Here is a 20,283-nt window from a genome sequence, read left to right on the forward strand (position 1 = left end):
GTTGCCTCCGGGATTTATGTCCAGCGCAAACTTTCAACATTTTGTTCTACGGATGTATTGAAAACAGCCTAATCTTACGGTTAAGCCTTATGGGTGGTCTTATGATGATGGTCTAAATAAAAATTTGAATGGGTATTTAGAGCACATAAGGAAGCTGTGAGAATTCTTTTAAAATTGAATAGCAGAGAGTCGTGTAAAGATGCCTTCAGGAAGCTTGACGTCATAACTTTGCCCTGTCTCTATATTCTCGAGGTCGCTTTGTATTGTCGTTTCAAATGCGAATTGGTCCAGGGCAGAAACATCCACCAATACGAGACGAGAGGCAGGGACGATTTCAGAAATTAACATCATAGAACAACAGCGTTTCAACACTTGCCGTCTCAAATTGGCGTAAAACTAAGTAATAAGCTCCCCGAGATTATTAAACATCTAATAATAATCCCAAACAATTAAAATCTCGATTAAAACACCTCCTGGTGTCAAAGGCGTTTTGCTCCGTTAAAGAGTTCATGATGGCTGCTGGGAAAAAATATTTGAATATTATAATTGATAGAGAATGTGAAATCCCAGTTCTGATGTCGAAAGCTATTCCAAAGCCTTGTTGTTGGCGCTGTAATTAGTATTATAGTTTGATTTATAGTAGTACAGACGCAAGCTATGCAATTATATGATTGTTTATGCAATAAAAGATATTAATAGCCATTGCGTAAACTGTACTTCTATACTTACTAATTGCTAATGCGTTATTCTTCTAATTCTGTTACTTTCACCAATACGTCTAGATGTTCGGCGCAGAAGTTGGCACACAGATCAGCGGATCACCAGGAGGAGCTTGCGAGTTTACGGTCTCATATTGATGCTTTGACTAACCAACTTGGAGAGAGTGAAAAGCAACTTCAGGAAGCAAGGATTAAGGTCTATCCCTTTATAATTATGACTTTTTAAACTTTCATCTTTTGAGGTCTAAAGAGAGACATTTACTATATTATTACATTTAAATATTATTTAAAGTTTGATAAATAATGCTATTCCAGTGAGTATGGGCTTAGATTAATTATGAATCAATGTGTAAGAAGACTTTGATCCAATGGTAAAATATGTTGCCACTTGAAACGCTGTGTCTGTGCCCTATCTAACGGCAAAAGAGGGAAACAGCGTTTGTATAGTAGTGCTATCTATGATCTAACGAACAGAACTAACTTTACCGAACGATTTTAAGCCACACTATATCCTTCTCATATTGATGGAAGGTCTGTTCTCTGTAAAGTCAAAGATATGCGTAATTTCACAAGTTGTTGCTTTCATCTACTAGTGTTATATAAATGTGTTTCTATGGATTAAATAGATAGCTATGTTAAATTGTGTTATTTGTCCTCAATTCTAACACGTTTTTTTATATAAATAACGGATATTTGTATGATAATATGATTATCATACAGGGTTATTATGATATTTAATACTTAAGAATTTCAGATCATAGATGGTTTAAAGCTTTTTTATGATGATTTGAAATGATAGTAGAATTTCGGACATTTCTCATCGTTACATATTAACATGTATAATAAACTACGTTTCGAGGTTTGAAATCTATCCTCTGGTTCAGGCGTCTAAAGCAATTCAGATCACTCTACTCTTCATTCAGATCGTGTGGCGTCCCCGCATCAAAAATACAGAAAATGTCAAAGCATTAGCTACGCCTGTTTCAAGGACGATAACGTGGTCTGTCCCCCAAAAGTTAATGTGATGGATGACCAAACTACAACTGGCTAACTAAATGAAGAAGCATTGGTTAATTTGTTTTATTGTCTCACCGAGATTATCAAGATTACGGGGCACATAATGTAATCTAACCTGACAGATCTACGCTGTCTATAATCTTTTGATTAAGTTTATATATGAACAGTCTAAAATTAGGTTTTATGCCATTATTGAATGGTACATTTAATGCTACACGCTATAAAATACCTAAATTTTCTAATTGTCTGTTCGAATTGAAATATTTTAGTATTCGGTAATTTTATCAATCGTATGATAAAATTCCAGTTACTAGTAACTTTTTACTGCTACCTTCATAACCAATATAGGAAACCAGGAAGGTTAAGCCAGTTTTAAATTTACAATTTTAAACTAGACGGAAGTAAAATAATTATACATTTAACTAAACAAAATATTGAATTGTCAAATGTCAATAAAGATCTCTTTTTACAGATTTCTACCCTTACAAATGAGTTGCACGAAAGTAAAGAGTCTGCAAAAAGAACAAAAACAGATTTCGAAGAAAAGCTACACAGCGCTTGTGAGTCATGGCAGAAAGCATTGCAACAATTGCAAATGGCGTAGCATTAGTATTTTTCACTTATTTGTTCTACTTATTTTGTAAGTAAAGTTATTTTATAGCTAATTGTATATTTGTTGCCACGGCCTCTAGTAATAGTATTATACTTCTAGAAGAACTTTAATTTTTAAAAACTTAATTACAGTTTTGTATTAATAGGTCTATTACTACTTTTACTACCGTACTGTAGGATGTTACTTTTAAATTTAAATTTTCTTTATAAGTTTCCAAGCTATGGATTAGTTCAATAAAACACAGTTTGAAAACTCCTATTGGGATAGTTTAAATTAGTCAACGTGAAAACAAAATCTAGAGCCTCTCCTTTTCCCATGTTTGAATTTTTTTAATTGAGTCACATAATATAGAATGTAGCCACTAATTTCTGATATATTATCGAAAATAAGTTGTTTTTAAACATTTACTTTTCATTCATAGGGCTCAAATATATAGTTATTTTAAGGAAATCCCGTTGCGTTCGAGACTCATCTTTTCTCAAGGTCTTTAAATTATACCCCGCGTGATCTATGTTTGCGGTAAATTTTCCCACTGACGTTTCCCGCATTAGGTCCGTTTTAATGTCACTAAAACAAAGAGCAGTTTTCTTTTGGACTCTTTTTAATAAATGTAGCCAATTTTATTATTTAAAATATATACGTTTCTTAGGTAGTTACTTCTTCCATATAATTTAGGATTTAAATTAATCCAAAGGAAATCCTATTAGGCTGAATCAGGTTGATTGATCACAATCAGGTTTATTCAGGCGTGATACTAACTCATCCCTCCTCAGAGATTTAGGCTGAAGCGGATCTGATCAGAATTTTGCACTTTTTGGATTACAAATGATCAGGCCTAATCAGGACAGCTGAATGCATGATCAGGATTTGGATCAAGTTGATACTAACTCATCAAATCCTAATCCTACTCAGAAATTTAGCCTGAAGCAGACCTGATCAGAAATTTGCACTTTTTAGATTACAAACGATCAGACCTAATCAGGACAGCTGAATGCATGATCAGGATTTGGATCAAGCTGATACTAACTCATCAAATCCTAATCCTACTCAGAAATTTAGCCTGAAGCAGACCTGATCAGAAATTTGCACTTTTTAGATTACAAACGATCAGACCTAATCAGGACAGCTGAATTTACGATCAGGATTTGGATCAAGCTTGATCCTGCATTCCTGATCAGGTCTAATCAAATATTATTTCAATTCTAGATTAGACTTTGCTGATCTGACCTCATCTACATTCTATTCAGGCCTGGTTAGTTCTTATTGGGATTTTAATCTGAACATAGCTGTGATATGGAACAAAAAAGGATAATCTTGCATGAAAGAAAAACAAGGTAAAATTTTAGTTTTCTAGAAAGGTTTACTATGTACAATTTACAAGTGTTATTTACACAATCTAATCTATTTTTACATTCTATTGAGACTTTATAAAAGTCAGGTAGGTACTTTTTTTACAATTCGCACATCATACATGAGTCGGTTTGTACAAATTCTCATAGCACAATAGGCATTCTGTACATGGTCAAATATTTACATCATCTTACAACTAACACAGTCTTTGAATAGTTTTACGTTAAACAGTCTTTTTAAATGTAGCACACTTCTCTCATCGTGTACCTCTCTTCTATTGGTACTACTTTGTTCTTCTTGTCGAACCAGGGTTTGTTCAGCATCTCTTGTATTTCTAGTAGGCTCATGCCGCTGGTGTTGGGAACGAAGAAGATGGTAAATGGAACGGCAAGAGCGTTGGTGAGGGCAAAGCTCCAGATGCCGAAGTGGATGCCGAATGTTGATTTAATTACGTAGTACAGTTGGATGGAGAGCAGGGCACATGCAAACCCTATGCAGTTCGTCAGAGATGTTCCGAGAGCTTTGATGTTCGGGGCAAACAGTTCGCCAACTACGGCAAAGGCGCTGTTTGAAAATCCTGCAACAACAGAAATGGAATCATAACTCAGATTAAGAATTCAAAAGTATAAACCTAGTCTAGTTGTATGTTTCTGCAAATACAATGAACGTGAACTGTTGCATCTACATATTTTAACACTTCCCACGCGTATTACGGAAAAATCCGCCTGGTAAAGATGACTCCAATACGACAAATCTCGCTGCTAAAGTTTTTGTCTCCAATCGCGCACAGTAGTTCGTAAAACTGGATATAAAATGCACTCGAATGTTAACTGAACAGCATTCTACATATGGTGTCTATTCGTAATTTTCGAACGCCTGTTATCAATCGAAACTGGTTGCCATAGCAACGGAACGCCAATTTCCGCTGTATTCTGGCGAGTTCGGCGGCTTTTTCCGTCTTCGGAGGATGACAGCGCAATTCTTGAAGTACTCACGAATTTTGAGCACATTAGCTAGACGAACCATCAGAACACCGAATATCCATAGTAAAACTTAATTACAAAACTAAACATGTAATGAACTTTGCCAAAACAAAATTACTTTTGTATTTGAGAGCATTACTAAGAATAGCCGTATACATAATCAAGAAGGAACTTCAACAAAGAAGATAGCATAAGATTATCGAAAAACTGGCAGCCTGTTAAAGAATACATATAGGTCGGTAATTTGTGGATCATTAGCCATTACCGATAAAGTTCCGCCCCTCAGTGTTGATGTTGATTCTTCACAGCGAGGACAAAATAACGGAAATCATGATAGTACATTTTTGGCACGGCGTGACCCGAAAAACTGAACTCTCATGTCTGTGTCCTTGGGAAACTAAGGCCGTGACTCTTTTTTAAGCAGCCGAGAGTTCAAAACTGAAGAAGACCACTACGCTCTCAGGAGAGCAAATTCAGTAAAACCAAGTGATCGTGTACGAGAGATTACAGTTATTGGCCTCGACATATAGTTTCAGAGCCAAGTACAATCTTAATGTTTGGCTATCTCGATTGTTAGCCATCTTAGCGACTGTTTACCACTAAACTCAGAAACTCCAATTACCACTTAAGTGGCAACGACACACTGCTGGTATGTATTTTACAAACTATTTCAGGTTTATGGCGTCCTTCCTCAGCGTCCTTGCTCATGGCAACTCTATAAAGTGAGAGAGTCTGTCACAGTTCTGTTTTTATTTCTGACGGAGGGAGTTGATTCGTTCACAAAACTAAAAGTACATCCAAATTGGTATTTTAGGGGAACAAAGCCCATCAGAAACATCTGTTTTCACTTCAGTAAATTAAATTTTAACTCTTTTAAGTTCTACATACAGCTAAAAACTTCCTGTCAGTATTATATGAATATATATTCTCTACAACCACTAGGAATAGCATTACAATTCTAAATAGTTCGCTTCTTATTCAAATATTTATTTTTAATTTTTAAAATCAACTGTTTAGATTAAATTTTTAGAATTAAGAATATTCATGTACTTGGATGCTTGTACTTGTTATTTTTGTTAGGCGCCACGTTGTAAACAGGCTATCACATCACATGTATTTGTAATAGGCTATATGAATTGTCGTTGTAAACGAAAAAGATAACTCAAAGAAGCAGGTACTAAAACTGTTTCTACTAGGTAGTAAATCACTTGTGTAAATAATGTTATCGTCATAATATGAATTTCCATTGAATTACTGATATGAGGAAATGGCTTGTAAACTTACCTAAAGAGAAAAAGCTGATGTATGCCACAAGACTTGAGAGTGGAACCAGGCTGTAATCCGACATGTCGTAACCCAGGCTGATCATGTAGAAGTGGCCTCCAAATACTGACTGGAATAGAAGAATTGAATTTATTTCCAACAGCAAACATGTACAGTCATTAACAAAATACAATCTTTGGAAAGACTGACCACTTTTACAAGTAGTGTGGCCAGTGCGAGTACTTAAATTACAAGTATCTTATCTGCGTCCAGATAAAAGTTCAATTGTTTCAGCCGGGCTGCTCTCTGTGGCGTCCACATAAGTCTTATCACTACTATTGATCCAAAACACTACCAACTTAAACTTAGAACTAAATCTAAAACTGAACTAAAATCTTCCTGAAGTACAACTTGTACCTCTTACTCTAAAATAGTTTTATTTATTTACACACAACTACTTTTCCTTTATATATCATAAAAATAAGTTTCTCTGTTGAAAATGAACTACATGAAATAAAAATAAAACTTGGTTAGAATTTTAAATGAAATTAAAATAAACTTTGTACATAAAAATAATTTAAATTCAATAATAATATAATAGATTACATAACATTACAAATAAACTTAAAATTAATCCTCGTTTATTTACATGGTTTTTATTATTTTTATTTATTCAGTCTTTATTTGTACAAGTAATTTTATTTGAAAAAGAACAAACAATCCTCTATTGTCAGTAAAAAACCTTTTAATTTCCTATAAAAAAACTTACCGTTAACAGCAATTTTCAACTAATATGGTAATTTATTGAATAGTTTCGGCAGATAGAACAGGGGTTAAATTAATAGAAATAGTGGATTAAAATTAAAATAACATTTTTAGGAGTTATAAATGTATTTAAATGGCGTATAGAGAGTAGCAGGGGATTTTTATGCTATGTATAAGCCTCAGAAATTTAAAAAAATGTCTAACTTTTAAAACTTTCAAAATACAGTAATTGATAAATTCTGTTTTAGAAGAATGTTTCTTTTACACATAAATCAAAAGTACTTCTGACTTCAATTCCTTTTACAGCGGCATGCAAAGTATAGAGAAAAGACAGGGACAAAATTTTTGTTTTTTGGATCTTCTACTGTACGGACCTCAACGTAACCTATATTAGTGGACTCTTTGTTACTAAGTTAAGTGTTATTGTTGGCCTAAAAGGACTTAAAATGTCCGTTATTATATTGTACTAGACATATTATTCGACTATAGCGGAGATAAATAGTGTTTTTGGAAGATACGGTGTGTACTATCTATATGCAGACTCGATTTTGCACACGTTTACAATATTAAGTTCCTTGAAATGCAATATCTTCCAATGTTTACAAAAACATGTATGGTTTTTACAGTACAACTAGTGGTTGAAACAGTTAATTTTTATTAATATGACATAACTTTTTCACAATCCCAAGTAATACTTAAAACTTATTGGCTTTAACCAACTAAATTGATACATATAAGATAAAATTACTAGAGTAAAGTCCAAAAAGTAGTAATATCACATTTAATATAAACATTTACCTACGAATTGAGTTTTAGGACCATATTAATTAAATCAGAGGCTTACACAGCTAAAGAGACCCAAAGGTTGGCTTTTATCACTTCAGTATTAAAATTAATCTCCTCTACATTGAGGATTTTTACGGCATCCCTTTCTCTACATAACTTCGTATGATTGGCCTTACCAAAAATTTTGAGTTCTATACGCCACTGAAGAGAACTCACAATAATTTATACAAAGTAAATGAACTACATCTTAAAACGTACATTGTAAGGGAACGTATAAAAACTTGAATTAAAGATCAGGTGTCAATGCTTACCAGGGACAAGAACATCCCAAAAGCCGATATTGTGAGAGGAGTCTTGAAGCCAAAGCGGCGAGTAACTGCAGGTCCCAGCAGGCCCACTGTCAGCATGAGACCACCGAAGATAAGAGTGCAGAGTTTGGTCGAGATGTTCACTCGGGCGAGGATGAAAAGAGACTCTGTGATGGACATGATGACAGGTATGCCGGACATCTGCAAGAAGAACAGCAAACCGCAGCTGATGTATAGAGCCCGGATGCTGGCTCTGGTGGAGATTAAGGTCCGGAAACTCTTCTTATTGGCTTTAATCTCTTCCACAGCTTTCTGCAATAACAATAGGTCCATAAATGTTTGTCTTCTTGGACTACTCTTCAAAGTCAATGAAAATAATAACAATAGCTCTTCTAGGTCAAATTCCGTAAGTGCTCCCAAATCTATAAGCAAAAAAAATCTAAAAGTACTGAAATAATGATGCAAACCAAGAAAATCAGTCGGTTGTTTGGACAAGATTTAAAAGGATTTATATTTTCCGAACCGACACTAAAGCCTCCGACCATCATTGCAACTACGGCTTTGGCTCGCACTGACGAAGCAATATCAAGGAAAATACCTCAAGGTGGTGCCTATCACTTAACAGAAGAAACCCCTAGAAGGTCTGATTACGAATGCCTGAGAAAGCTACCAACTATTATAGCGTTGATTCATTTCCGTAGATCTATTCTACGGAAAAAGCTGGAGTTCCAAGCTGGGTTGACTAGTTGCAAGTCCGTAGAGATAAGAAGTTTGATAGTTTCACTGATAAACACCAGCTTTTGCTTCCCGAATTAGTTCTACTGGAGATATAAAAATAGCTGAGAATAGATAACGAACAGGTGTGCAATTGTTTTAGATCACCATTTGTCTAAGGAGAAGGTTTAAGATTTGGGTGATTTAGCGGAATTTGACCAGTGTTCTGTTCAACGCCACCAACCTGCATAGTGTCGACCTCAGCCTGGATTGCCTCCTTGGTAGCACCTCTCCTGAGCCAAGTCACAGTCTGGTGAGCACTCTCCGACTTGCCCTTGGCAAACAAGTGATAGGGCGACTCTGGAAGGAGGAAGATCAGCAGGAGTGCGATCACCGGAGCTACGATCGTGACCAGGATCAGGTTCATGTAGCTGACGATAGGCCCCACAGCGTACATCAAGAAGTAGCCGAGGGAGCGAGATGCCAATGGGAAGGAGTTCAGAGTACCTCTCACGGCAGGCTGGAAAGATACATCAGTAAAATTAAACACAATGAATGGAAATCCTTGCTGGTGAGTTTTATCATTCTAAGCACTCCTACGCAACAAGGCAAGGGCAGTCTACTTACATCACTCAGCTCTGCTACGTATACTGGAAGAACGGAGACAGACATGCCGAAGGAGAAGCCTCCAATGATTCTGGCGAGGTAGAGGATTTCCACAGTGGAGGCAACGGCCAGCATAGAGCAGCTGATCACCATGAATAGGATGATGAGGAAGGTGGTCGGCTTGCGGCCTAGGGTGTCCATGAAGCACCCACTGATGAGCGGTCCCAAGACCTGCAAATGACAAAATTATCACTTAAACATTGCCCTTTTTGGTAATATGAAACAACTAGAAACTTAAATTTCGACCACTACGTTTCAATAATAAGAAGATTCAACTGACCTGGCCAATGGCGAAGCAAGATACAAGCCATGCCTCGTTGAAACTTGTCCCAGCAAATTTAGATCCTTCCTCCTTGAGCCGTGGAATGGCCGGTGAAGTCCAAACATTACTCTCTCCCACTCCCAAGTAAACGATGTTTACTGAAAAATATACCATTGTGATCATGACAAATTACAAACACAGCACTATAGAAGTAAGACAATGAACAGCACAAGTAGAAGTATGAGAATGGGTTAGTTCTTAATCTATTCTCAGTTATTTTTATATGCCCAGAAAAACAAGTGGCCAGCTCAATAACTTTTCCATGATAAAAATATAGCCAACCCCCACGATACAAGTGTTTGAAAAATAGTTACAAACATAAAAAGGAGTAGGTCTTGCATATTTTTAGGCCTCAATACTTTGTTTTTCTCCGGATCCTGCTATAATTTTGAATTTATTTCAAATAGTAGGATTTACCAAAATTCATAGTGAGCATTCGTTGTAGTAATTTCAGACGGAACAAAATCTCTTTCTGGTCACTTTTCTAGATTATACATGAGGCTGGAGGGTAGAGGAAATGGTGCAGATCGAGTTGGATCCTATTCTTCAATTTGATCACCACTACTCCCAATGGGTGAAGTAGTGATTTTTCGTTATGGAAAAATGTTTTCTAGACCAATCAGTAACGTATTCTTGCAAATCCTTTTCCAATTAGTTCAGAAACCCACTGGTAGTTTTATAGAAATAAACTAGGAGTATTTATTGGACAATCAAAAACTAGTCTCTCTAACCTTTTCAGCTGAAGACTCTTCTTCAGTCAGTAATTTAATCAACAAAACTAACCTCAACATTCACCACATCCGCCTTTTTCAATTAGTTCAAAAACCCACTGGTAGTTTAATCGAATAGACGAAGATTATTTATTGAACACTCTGAAACTAGTCTCTATAACCTTTTCAGCTGAAGACTCTTCTTCAGTCAGTAATTTAATCAACAAAACTAACCTCAACATTCACCAGATCCGCCTTTTTCAATTAGTTCAAAAACCCACTGGTAGTTTAATCGAATAGACGAAGATTATTTATTGAACACTCTGAAACTAGTCTCTATAACCTTTTCAGCTGAAGACTCTTCTTCAGTCAGTAATTTAATCGACAAAACTAACCTCAAAAATCACCAGATCCGCCGTCTCTCTGACTTTGCAAGGACTATATTAACCTAATCTCAGGACAATTTCGAGACATGTATAGTAAGTACCTTTACCTATCGCTTTGGAGGATGGTGGACGTAGCTATGATTCCTTCGGATTACTTACATAGCCTTTGGAAGGAATATCACTATTCCTTGCCTTTTTTCTACCAGTATATGTCAGCGAACGCTGACCTTACCTTCCAGCAAAGGCTAAGGATGATTACCTCCATCCAAAATCCTTACCCCATCGTTCAGAAAGTTACAAAACAGATTATTCAAGGTTGCATATAGGGGTTTCAAATTTCTGTCCTCAAGACGTAAACAGACTGAATCGAGAACAATTCTGCGGAACACATTCTCTAAAGGCTCGCTTTTAATGGCGATTGTCTGATACATTTCTTCAGTGGCATCCAGTGGCAAAAAACTCGCCGATCGGCGAAACCTCACGAAGAAGCTTGGTTGGAACTCTTGTTAATTGGCAATAACCGGTTTCCACACCACTGTTGTCTAACCCAAGTTCAAGGAAAGACCATGTTGGCCATGAGAACATCCCTGGCCCTGAGCAAATGTTATGTAACTATGACCGGCAGATAATACAAGGTCATCAACCGCATTCTCAATCACCATAATTATAGTGTCACGTATGATATTATCCCCTTATTACTGGAATCAGCTGTTTTCAATAAGTAAGCAGTTTTATCTGACCGATCAGTGACCTCGAATTGAGGACCAACAGATATCTATTTCGGTCGATACTTCGGATTGTGTTGCGCATACCTAAACGAATGACCAGTTTGGTCACCTGAAGAAGTAATCAGATTCGAGTTCTCGAAACGTAGTGTTCTAGTTTTTGCCCGATGCCCAAAATCGTGTCTCTTTCACATTGGATTGTTATTGTTATTATTGTGGACGTAGGTCTTTGACGTTCCACTCCCAGGAATATTTCAGATGTAATTCAAATTGCGATCCACGGAAACGTTGACTATTTTTCTTTCAATATTCTAACCCTAAAAGTTTGCATCAGGTACAACCTAAACCTCATTGTTTATAACTGATCTAGTAAATACAACCTGTTAGATTTTGTTTTTGTTGGCTGTATTTTATTAGGTATTACAAAGAAATAAATATATTATTTTTTTATTTGACAGTGTGAAATGGAGCTGAACATTCGCTCTATTCAAAAATCTACATTAAACCAAATTTTATTAAATTTTTATTTATTCAGATACGATTAAAGCAGACATTTATACTGGAAACCAAAAGTATATTTTTTCTAACACAATGTTTTGAGATCACCAATTTACTGTGAGAGAAAGTAAAATTGAGACGCATGAAGACTTAATTGATAACTTTGTCGGTCACTAATTAAAAAGCAGTTTAGTTAATTGTACTCACTTATAAATACACTTAAGTAGAGATTCCTGTAACTGATTTTCTGCTCGGCCGCCATTTCTCAATCTCTGTGCAACTGTAACAAAGCATACGTAGTAAAGTAAACGACCACAATTTCTTGTTTTAATTGAATACTACATGGTATTGTTTAATTCACACTAATATCTAAGGAGGTTGCTGACGAATTGGTGACAAATTTGATGGGAAGTAGTTTACACAGTTTTTATACATAATGGGTAAGTTTATTTCTTAGAGGTTTTTATACTTCAATGGGCTTTAAACAAAACTTACCTAATATATTCATATAACTCTCAATTCTAAATTGTGAAACTTATTCTATATTAAGAAAAATAAAAATAATAAGATTTAAATTTTATACAGAGCTCTCCAAATTTTATTTTTATTTGTTATTATTTTATTAGAAGAAAGTGAAGAATGCTTGGCATGAAATGTAGTTTTTCTGACACTTTTTAATATGCAAAGTTCCACTTTTTGATCAACAACGAACAAAATACTTAAGTGATTTTATGTGTAATCTAAACACTTTTTTGTACATGTCACTTGCGACGGACAGAGTATATTGTAAGACACACTACTTAGTATATTAAATGGAAATGTCTTTTTATAAGAGAACTTTTTTTCTAATTAGGTTATATCACGAGAGTTATACATTTATATAACAATATTACAGTGGTGCCTTCATTTTTTATTACGGAAATCACGCAAAACACTTCTGTATGAAATTTGCATTATTTTAAATGAAGGCCTCAATTTATTTTAGCCTTGGCTGTTTATGAGCCTTTATAAATTGTAAATGGTTTCAAATCTGAAAAGGGTAATCATTACGAAGTACAGTAGAGCAATACAGGGGCGTATATAGAAAAATATTTCCAAGGGGGGGCTGCCTCACTGGATGATTTAGGAGTTACAAAATACTCTCCTAAACTGGCTACAATGGCAAACGAGGCTGAAGAATATTTTTAATTTTAAGACCTGTTACTTATAAGTGTGTTCTAGCCTTAAAAACAACTACTAAATGCAATTTTAATGTCTGTCTTACAAAATTTCTGGGGTGGGGAGCTTGCGCTCCCTAAGCTTCCCCTTATATACGTCCATGGTTTAAAATAATAGTCGGTACTAGTTGTTATCCACAGTTCCGCAATTAATCATTAATTAGCAACATAGAAATAAAGTGTTAAATCGATAATCTCTAAATACGTTGGAAGTTTTGTATTCGATTTTGTTCGAAACTAGTGAAAACTGAATGACAACATTACTATTATGATCAGGCTCTGATATTCTGTTGGAAGAAACATGCCATGAAGAAACACTATTGCGAAATATTTAAGGAGTTTATTGAATATCATAAAGAAGGATAAGATTTTATAAATTTTATATATCATATTTAAACAGAAAAACAATTCCATCACTAAGATTTTATGGATTTCAACAATTAAAGCATTTTGTAATCGAGAGTACATTTGATCTCTTTTCACTTGCAACCGATATTGGTTACTGTATCAAATATGACAAACATTCGACGTTTTAAGAACTTATATTTGATATCTTCTTCACTATTCAAACCCTAAAACATAACCTTAAGCGCAAAGAATGTTTTATGGTTTAACCCCTGAAGAAAGAGAGCGGTAATACTACACGAAACGTCCCACTTCAGTTTTATCAATTTTTTACACTACAGAAATAAATGTTATTCTTTCAAATCAGTCATCAACAATAATACTTGTGTTTAACCAATTATTTCAGCATCGTTAAAACAGGGGGATTGGTTATTAAAGTTAATTCACCACGCGCATGCGTTTTAAATCGCGTCATACGTCTAGATAAGATAAGATAAGTAATTTGTTACGACCTAATTAACGAGCTTAACACATGAAGCCATAAATAAATGACTAGGTCGTTTTCGCTAAAAAAACAAATGATGAAGTATTACAACATAACTTATCGATGATAAGGCCAATCAATCCAAGCGCTGAACATTTTTTCTAAAAGCTGAATTAATATCTCCTATTGCACTCTGCATTCCTTTAAAACTCGTGTCTGTATCAACATATAACGAGTTACGAAAGGCGAGGCTGTCGTTTTTTTTATTCTTATATAACCTCCTTATTGTGTTTAGCGCCCATATGCAAGCTTTCCATTCCATTATAATCGAATCTGCGTAATCATGTAAATTGTTGCACGTGGTCGCTCCTCAGTGATAAGAAGGTTATATCGTTCCGTTGAAAAAAATATTCTTAGAATTCCCTGTACAACAAAACAACATGACTTCGCCTTTTCAATTATGCAATCATTATCTGATTGAATCGGTTTTTTTGCTCTTAGGACAAGAAGTTGAGAAATTGCACCTAGTCCTGAAAGAACCTTCCGGAATGTCAGGATATTCTGGATGGGTAAGGTTGGTGCTACAGTAGGGACCACTAGAGAGTGCAGTTGAGGGAGGAGCCTATTTGGCGCTTGACCTTGGAGGAGTCAATGAGGACTGAGCGACGTTGCCTAACTTGCTCCCCGCTGTAACAGAAGCGCCGTGTTTGGTGGCAGTTAACGCGTTGTTTGGCAACGTCGTACGGCCTGTTTCATTGTATTGGCCGCCACCAACTGCACTCTTTCGTGGTCTCTACTATAGGGGCCGCCTCCTGCTGAGACCCACGAGGGAGGATTTTGTGCCCTTGGAAGAAGGGAGGCCAGCTCTTTGCCAGACTCTCCTGTCAAAGCGGACAAGGGTGACACGCCCTTAACTGTCCCTTATCCCTTAAAGGCCTTGCCTTTAACACAACATCCCTCGAAGTACACTAGACCTATCGATTTACCCTTGCACACTAATACCTCGACATTTGCGTGTCAGTGTAGGTTCAACTGGCAGGTATAAACCACCCATAAGTGAACCCTCCTAGCCGCGTATATTATCGTTACTAAACAATAAGAACAAGAAGCCTATTTTTATTTTGGGTACTTTAAAAATTCTTGAGAACTTTTTAATGTTTTGCCTGCTTTACAAAACAAAATATCATCTGAAGAATTTAACATAAAGTTTGCAACTATCACCTAAAATATCAGTTTTTATTTCCATTTGTTTACTTACAATATATTTTATGAAACGTTATTTTACCAAAGTTATTATTTGTTAATTTAAATATAGCAGAATACAAAACGCATTAAAAACAGAACTGTATTTACTCCGTGTTAAAGGTATTTTACATTTTGTCAGAAAAACATGTTTATGTAATAAATCTAAGTAGGCTATATATTTTACGAATAGATAGATACCATAAATGTATTGAACATAACTTGTACCAAAGGGCAGAGTTTAATATCCTGTAGGTACGGAAGTGGATCATTGGCTCTTGTTACGAAAGAATGTCAGATAGAACTAAAAGAAAATATCAATGTAGCACGGATTCCTTCAAAAAAACTCATAACTCAAAAGCGGCTTAAATTACAACATTTCGATTTTGCATGAATTTTTCTTTGAACAAAATGCTAGCTCAACGTTAAAAATGAAATAGTTGTGCTTCGAAAAACGTATGTATATATGTAAAAAATGTATTTGTAAACGCAAATGTCAAGAGCATAAAAAAGCGATGGTTTATTAAGTTTACCTTATATATTATTTCAATTTTGTGATTAGAAATTTAATTATAAGTTTTGTATATAATTTCACACCTGTGTGGTTTGTATAACCTATGAACGTTTTAAAAACGGTTTAAATGAATTTTCTTATTCTTCATGCAATTCTTTTATTTTATTAGATCCCAATATTTTATTAGTTTTCAAAGTTCTGTGACGTTTTAAAACTGAAACTATTTTTAAATCAGTAAAACTAATGTTTATTTTTACACCACAAACATTATTATACATAATGGCTGAACATAATTGATGGCTGAGCGTTATCGAAGGCTATCACTCGAGGAAAGATTTGATTTTTGTGTTTGTTCACTCGGTACCTCGAGAACGTAGCTTCGTTCTCATATAAGCAACATTTCGTTCCGCAAACAAGGCGTAATCGTAAAAAAAATTTAATTAATAGAAAGCTGGGAATTTTAAGTAATGGAGTTTTTATCACAAACGGACACTTATATTTTTATTTTGATCATACTTTTACGTTTGTTTTTTCGTTAACTACACCCTTCACAGTTTAATTTATTATTCATGTTCATATTTTGTGGCTTACTAATAATATATATAGAATACGTTGTAGCTGCCGTGTTACACTAGCGAATTTCTCTTCAGTATCTAGATGAAACCACTACGGTACTTTCCACTGTAAGTGGGGATGCCGTTGAAATAACTGAGCAATCCGGTGCCTCAAATCTGCCATGTTCCGGTTTTGAGTACCAAGTCATTACGGTGATTATAAGGTGCGTGTAATTGCGTAGGCAACTTGAAAGCCGTCCAAGTTTATGAAAGCGGTTGACCGACAAAGGCCGGTCGCACAGGAGGTTTTGCCAGCTTCTGGGAGTTGAGGAAAGGCCAGGGGACTGCTGACGTCTTTCGCGAGGTCATCCGAGGTCATTGAGTGACCGCCTATGCTCGTTAGGACAGTTGACTCAATGACGACTAGGCTATTAATTGAGCTGTGAATTACACTTATATCGATCAGCCCAACTCGCAAGATTTTATTTTGGCCTATCACGTCATCCTAGTACGTCATTTGGGCCTGGAAATCCTTAATCCTGTTATCCTTTCAAACCTTCCGTCGTCAACACGACGTCATCCTTCTTGAAGTGTGACGCTGCATGGTTATTAATAGTTAAACTATTTGTAAAAGATACAATTAATTGTTAAACAATTTGTTTATTTTCATACTTTAGTACAAAATACAAACAAATAAAGGGGAAAGTATTGAGGGAAACTCCGTTAAGTCGACGTAGCCGCAGTCCAAGAATAACATGTTTCTATTTTTATACGGCGTTTATTCTATTTTCGTCCATGCGTAGAAGATACCTATATTGCCAAGTCAACTTTGAACCTTTTCAACTAAAATGTAAACCATTGTAACTTAAATACTGGTAATATTACTGAAGAAAGGTTCTCCCTTTTTGGAGTTTAAAATTGCGATAGAGAAATAAATCAAATTGTCCAATAATTGTCAATTTGATTTCACAACATTTACAAAAATACTGTAAAATGTAACCATCCTTTCAATTATTTTAAATTATTAAGTTGAAAAATAAAACTACACGGTTATGAAACTTTACAAAAAAAATATTGAACCACGATTTAGAATAAATTCACAATTCACCTTTCCTTTTATCAAAATAACTTAATTTTCCTCTAGGCTCGATGCTATAATAAGGACCCGACATCGACAGGTCTTTTTTTAAATAGAGTTTTTTTTGTATGTGCGAAACTCTTCATAGAAAGGTCCTACAGTCTTAAAAGTTGACACAAGGTTCCTTTGGTTCAAGGACGAACCCAATGTTGGAGTTGAGGGGCCAATGGGCGGCAAAGTAGCAACAATCCGGGGAAAGGTACAACCAATTTGTTTAAGACTTTCCGAACTTTTCTGCCAATGGCGCAGAGTAGCGGGTACTGCGGTTATCGCAAGATAACACAATCAAGCAACATCGAGCGTGGCTGCTGCTTGGATGGGTGACCGCTGAGCGATCCTGTCCTTGCAAGCAGCCCGCCTGCCCGGCCGTTGGTGGTGGTTTGGAAGTCACCTTTAAGCCGTTGGTCCCCAGGTTAAGTGTTAGAGAGGGGCTTCATAGTCCTAACTTTGCCTGGTAAAATAAGACTTTACTTTTTAATTTTTGTAACGGGTTTCTCGTTATTATATTGAAAACGTTTATTATATATATTTTTTAATGGCACAACTATTTTTGAACTTTTTAGAAACTTTAAATTTTTATAGGCTTTGTTTTTTGTATTATTTTTAAAATTTCAAAATTCTTGTGAAGTAGAATTCAAAAGTATTGGAGAATGTTATGTATTTATCTACAGCGAATGTTACAATTCGTTTGAGAAATATATATTTCAGTCAAAGCTTGTCATTACGAAAGACACTGGCGTGTTTATCACCACAAAAAGCAAACGATTGCAGTGTCATCGTTTTATTTATCTCTGAACAGAAGTACAATAACATAAGGATGAATAATGTTAGATAAATTTGCGCAATAACACTGGCCTTTGGTCTTGACGTTATCAGTTGTGGATTTCCAACGTAGCGTTATTGAAAATAGATGATAAACTGATCATATCGTACTGGCGCAATTAAAAATCCTACACTATAATGTGTACGCTTAGTCTCAACTCAATTACAAAGCTTCTACAATATCTCATGTATATTGAATTTTAGGCATTTTCAATCGTTACGTTGCAAAATGCTTCTATCATGTTACGAAATAGAACACGAACGTTTCGAGAACTAGAATCTGTGATCTTCTTCAGGTGTAACCTACGGCTTTCCAGTTATGAATGACTTTTCCTTAATACAACATTTATCTATATAATTCGACTTTGGTGAGTACAACCAAAGTTGATGATTTGTTTTAGTTTTAATATATGGTTGATGTTATTTCTTGAATTTTTACACTTAAAGAAGAGGGTAGATCCTTAATTTTCGAAACGTTCGCGTTCTATTTTTGTAACATAACTACAGCAAACCCAGTCATCCTTTCAAATCACCCATTGTTATCAATGAGCCTCGAACACAGAATATTGAAACGAATTTGTTATTAATTAAAAAATACCCGATATAAAATATTAAGTATGTTCCACTGGCAGTCAAAGCTTCTAAAATATATCAGGTTTTACTGTAGAATAAATTGTACATGTTTACTACAGTCCATAATGGCCGAGCGCCCACTCCCCAACAAAATTAAATTAAAGAGAAAATTAAATTTATAGCATAATGACATTGTCAGTAATAAATATTTCTTTATGACGAGAAATGATGCAATAGACGTGAAATTTATAGCTAATCGAAAACCGGTACAATAAGGCAATGATGTTTATTGCCTAACACAATAGCGAATTTCCCCAATATTGTTATTAAATTTCACACCCAAACAAACACACACAATACAATTCAACAGAATAATTTCAATTTTAAATTGTTTATACACTGAAAAGAAAAGCTAACGTTAACAAGTAATTACATGGTTTAGTTGTTCATGGAAGGTTTTATTGATTTATTCACGGTGAACTCATTACACACAAAGATTACACAAATTGATAGAAAAAAGCTGATTAGAATAATAAATAGTAAAGCAGTTGGAAAATGTTATGATTATAGTACCAGAATAACTTGAATTAAATAGCATAGTAATAATAATAATTTGAATGTAGATGGCGTAATAATAATGACATATCAACAACGTTATACAAATAAATAATATAATAACAACGATATAAAATGAATAATTTGAATAGCAATAAATAATTTGATAACAATAACATAACAACAGTTAAAAAATGAAGCAATAACATAACAATACAAAAAATATAACTATAATAACACACTATTTTTAAAAAAATAAATTCATAAATAATAGGATTATATGTTGCGAAAATGAGTCCATTGTTTTAATTTAAGTTGCAGCCCTAATTTTTACTCTTTGTTTTTAGCGGTAAAGACCACACAAATGGATTATTTCATTCCGTTGTTCCTAGTGTAAAGCGTAATTTATAGAACTTATAAAAATAAATATTTACTTTGAAGTACGAATGTATTGAGTTAGTACTATTTCTAATACATTTTTATTTTTAATCCCAGCCAATTATTTTAGTGTATAATTTAAAGATTTAACGGATAACCTACAAAGGTGACTGTATAAAACAAGGTTTTAACCGCTGAAGTGTTACTGGTGAGCAATGCAGATTCGATTCCCCAAACATAACCTATAAATAAATGTCCGACTGGGCTAACTCAGAGCTTGACCTACCTCAGTGCGATCTCGGCTGGCGGCGGGCTCGATCTGACACAGACTGCACATCTCTCCGCTCTGTTACTGCTATAGAACCCTCGGCTGGGAAAACCAGTTCGGGCCAGGGTATTCCGCCGGCGCACAGACGCATGAGGGAGTCATCTGAATCTACTCGGCTAATCCATCGGTTACACCTGCCTGCCCTGTTGTTAGTCACAATAGACTCGCCCTTTTCTAATCTTTTGTTATTGGAGCAGAAATGTATTGGTTGTCCATTTCTTTGGAGCTCAACTTTGAGTTGTAATACAAGTCTTTGTTGAGTTTTTAACCTAAAAACAATGTCAAATGTCATGCACTTGTACATCCTT

General features: G+C 35.1%; 2 protein-coding genes across 3 annotated transcripts in view; one reads left to right on the forward strand and one right to left on the reverse strand.

The window, feature by feature from the left end:
- The window catches only part of LOC124366355 (trichohyalin-like), a 68,094-nt gene extending 65,693 nt beyond the window's left edge, over window positions 1-2,401 (forward strand). For both annotated transcript variants that reach the window (XM_046822848.1, XM_046822847.1), the window contains exons 16-17: window positions 783-915; window positions 2,209-2,401. In XM_046822848.1, the coding sequence (XP_046678804.1) occupies window positions 783-915; window positions 2,209-2,340 (265 nt within the window). In that variant the 3' untranslated portion in view covers window positions 2,341-2,401. The remainder of the gene's footprint in view (window positions 1-782; window positions 916-2,208) is intronic.
- Window positions 2,402-3,689: 1,288 nt separating this feature from the next.
- On the reverse strand, window positions 3,690-20,060 carry LOC124366356 (facilitated trehalose transporter Tret1-like). Its single transcript, XM_046822849.1, has 8 exons — window positions 19,934-20,060; window positions 12,033-12,105; window positions 9,465-9,604; window positions 9,146-9,355; window positions 8,763-9,038; window positions 7,808-8,116; window positions 5,967-6,075; window positions 3,690-4,276 (listed from the first exon to the last, which is right to left on the reverse strand). The coding sequence occupies exons 2-8, from the start codon at window positions 12,085-12,087 to the stop codon at window positions 3,936-3,938; spliced, it is 1,440 nt and encodes a 479-aa protein (XP_046678805.1). The 5' UTR covers window positions 12,088-12,105; window positions 19,934-20,060; the 3' UTR covers window positions 3,690-3,935.
- Window positions 20,061-20,283: the final 223 nt, after the last annotated feature.

The sequence above is a fragment of the Homalodisca vitripennis genome, chromosome 7 (genome assembly GCF_021130785.1).
Source record: "Homalodisca vitripennis isolate AUS2020 chromosome 7, UT_GWSS_2.1, whole genome shotgun sequence".
NCBI classification, from domain to species: Eukaryota; Metazoa; Arthropoda; class Insecta; order Hemiptera; family Cicadellidae; genus Homalodisca; species Homalodisca vitripennis.

What these genes read in the sequence shown, in the direction of transcription:
- LOC124366356 (XM_046822849.1), bottom strand. Translation starts at nt 12,087, where the DNA reads ATGGCGGCCGAGCAGAAAATCAGTTACAGGAATCTCTACTTAAGTGTA. An exon ending in CTGAGGTCGACACTATGCAG is followed by an intron (nt 8,117 to 8,762) that starts GTTGGTGGCGTT and finishes TTGTTATTGCAG; the next exon opens with AAAGCTGTGGAAGAGATTAA. An exon ending in CATCAGCTTTTTCTCTTTAG is followed by an intron (nt 4,277 to 5,966) that starts GTAAGTTTACAA and finishes CTGTTGTTGCAG; the next exon opens with GATTTTCAAACAGCGCCTTT.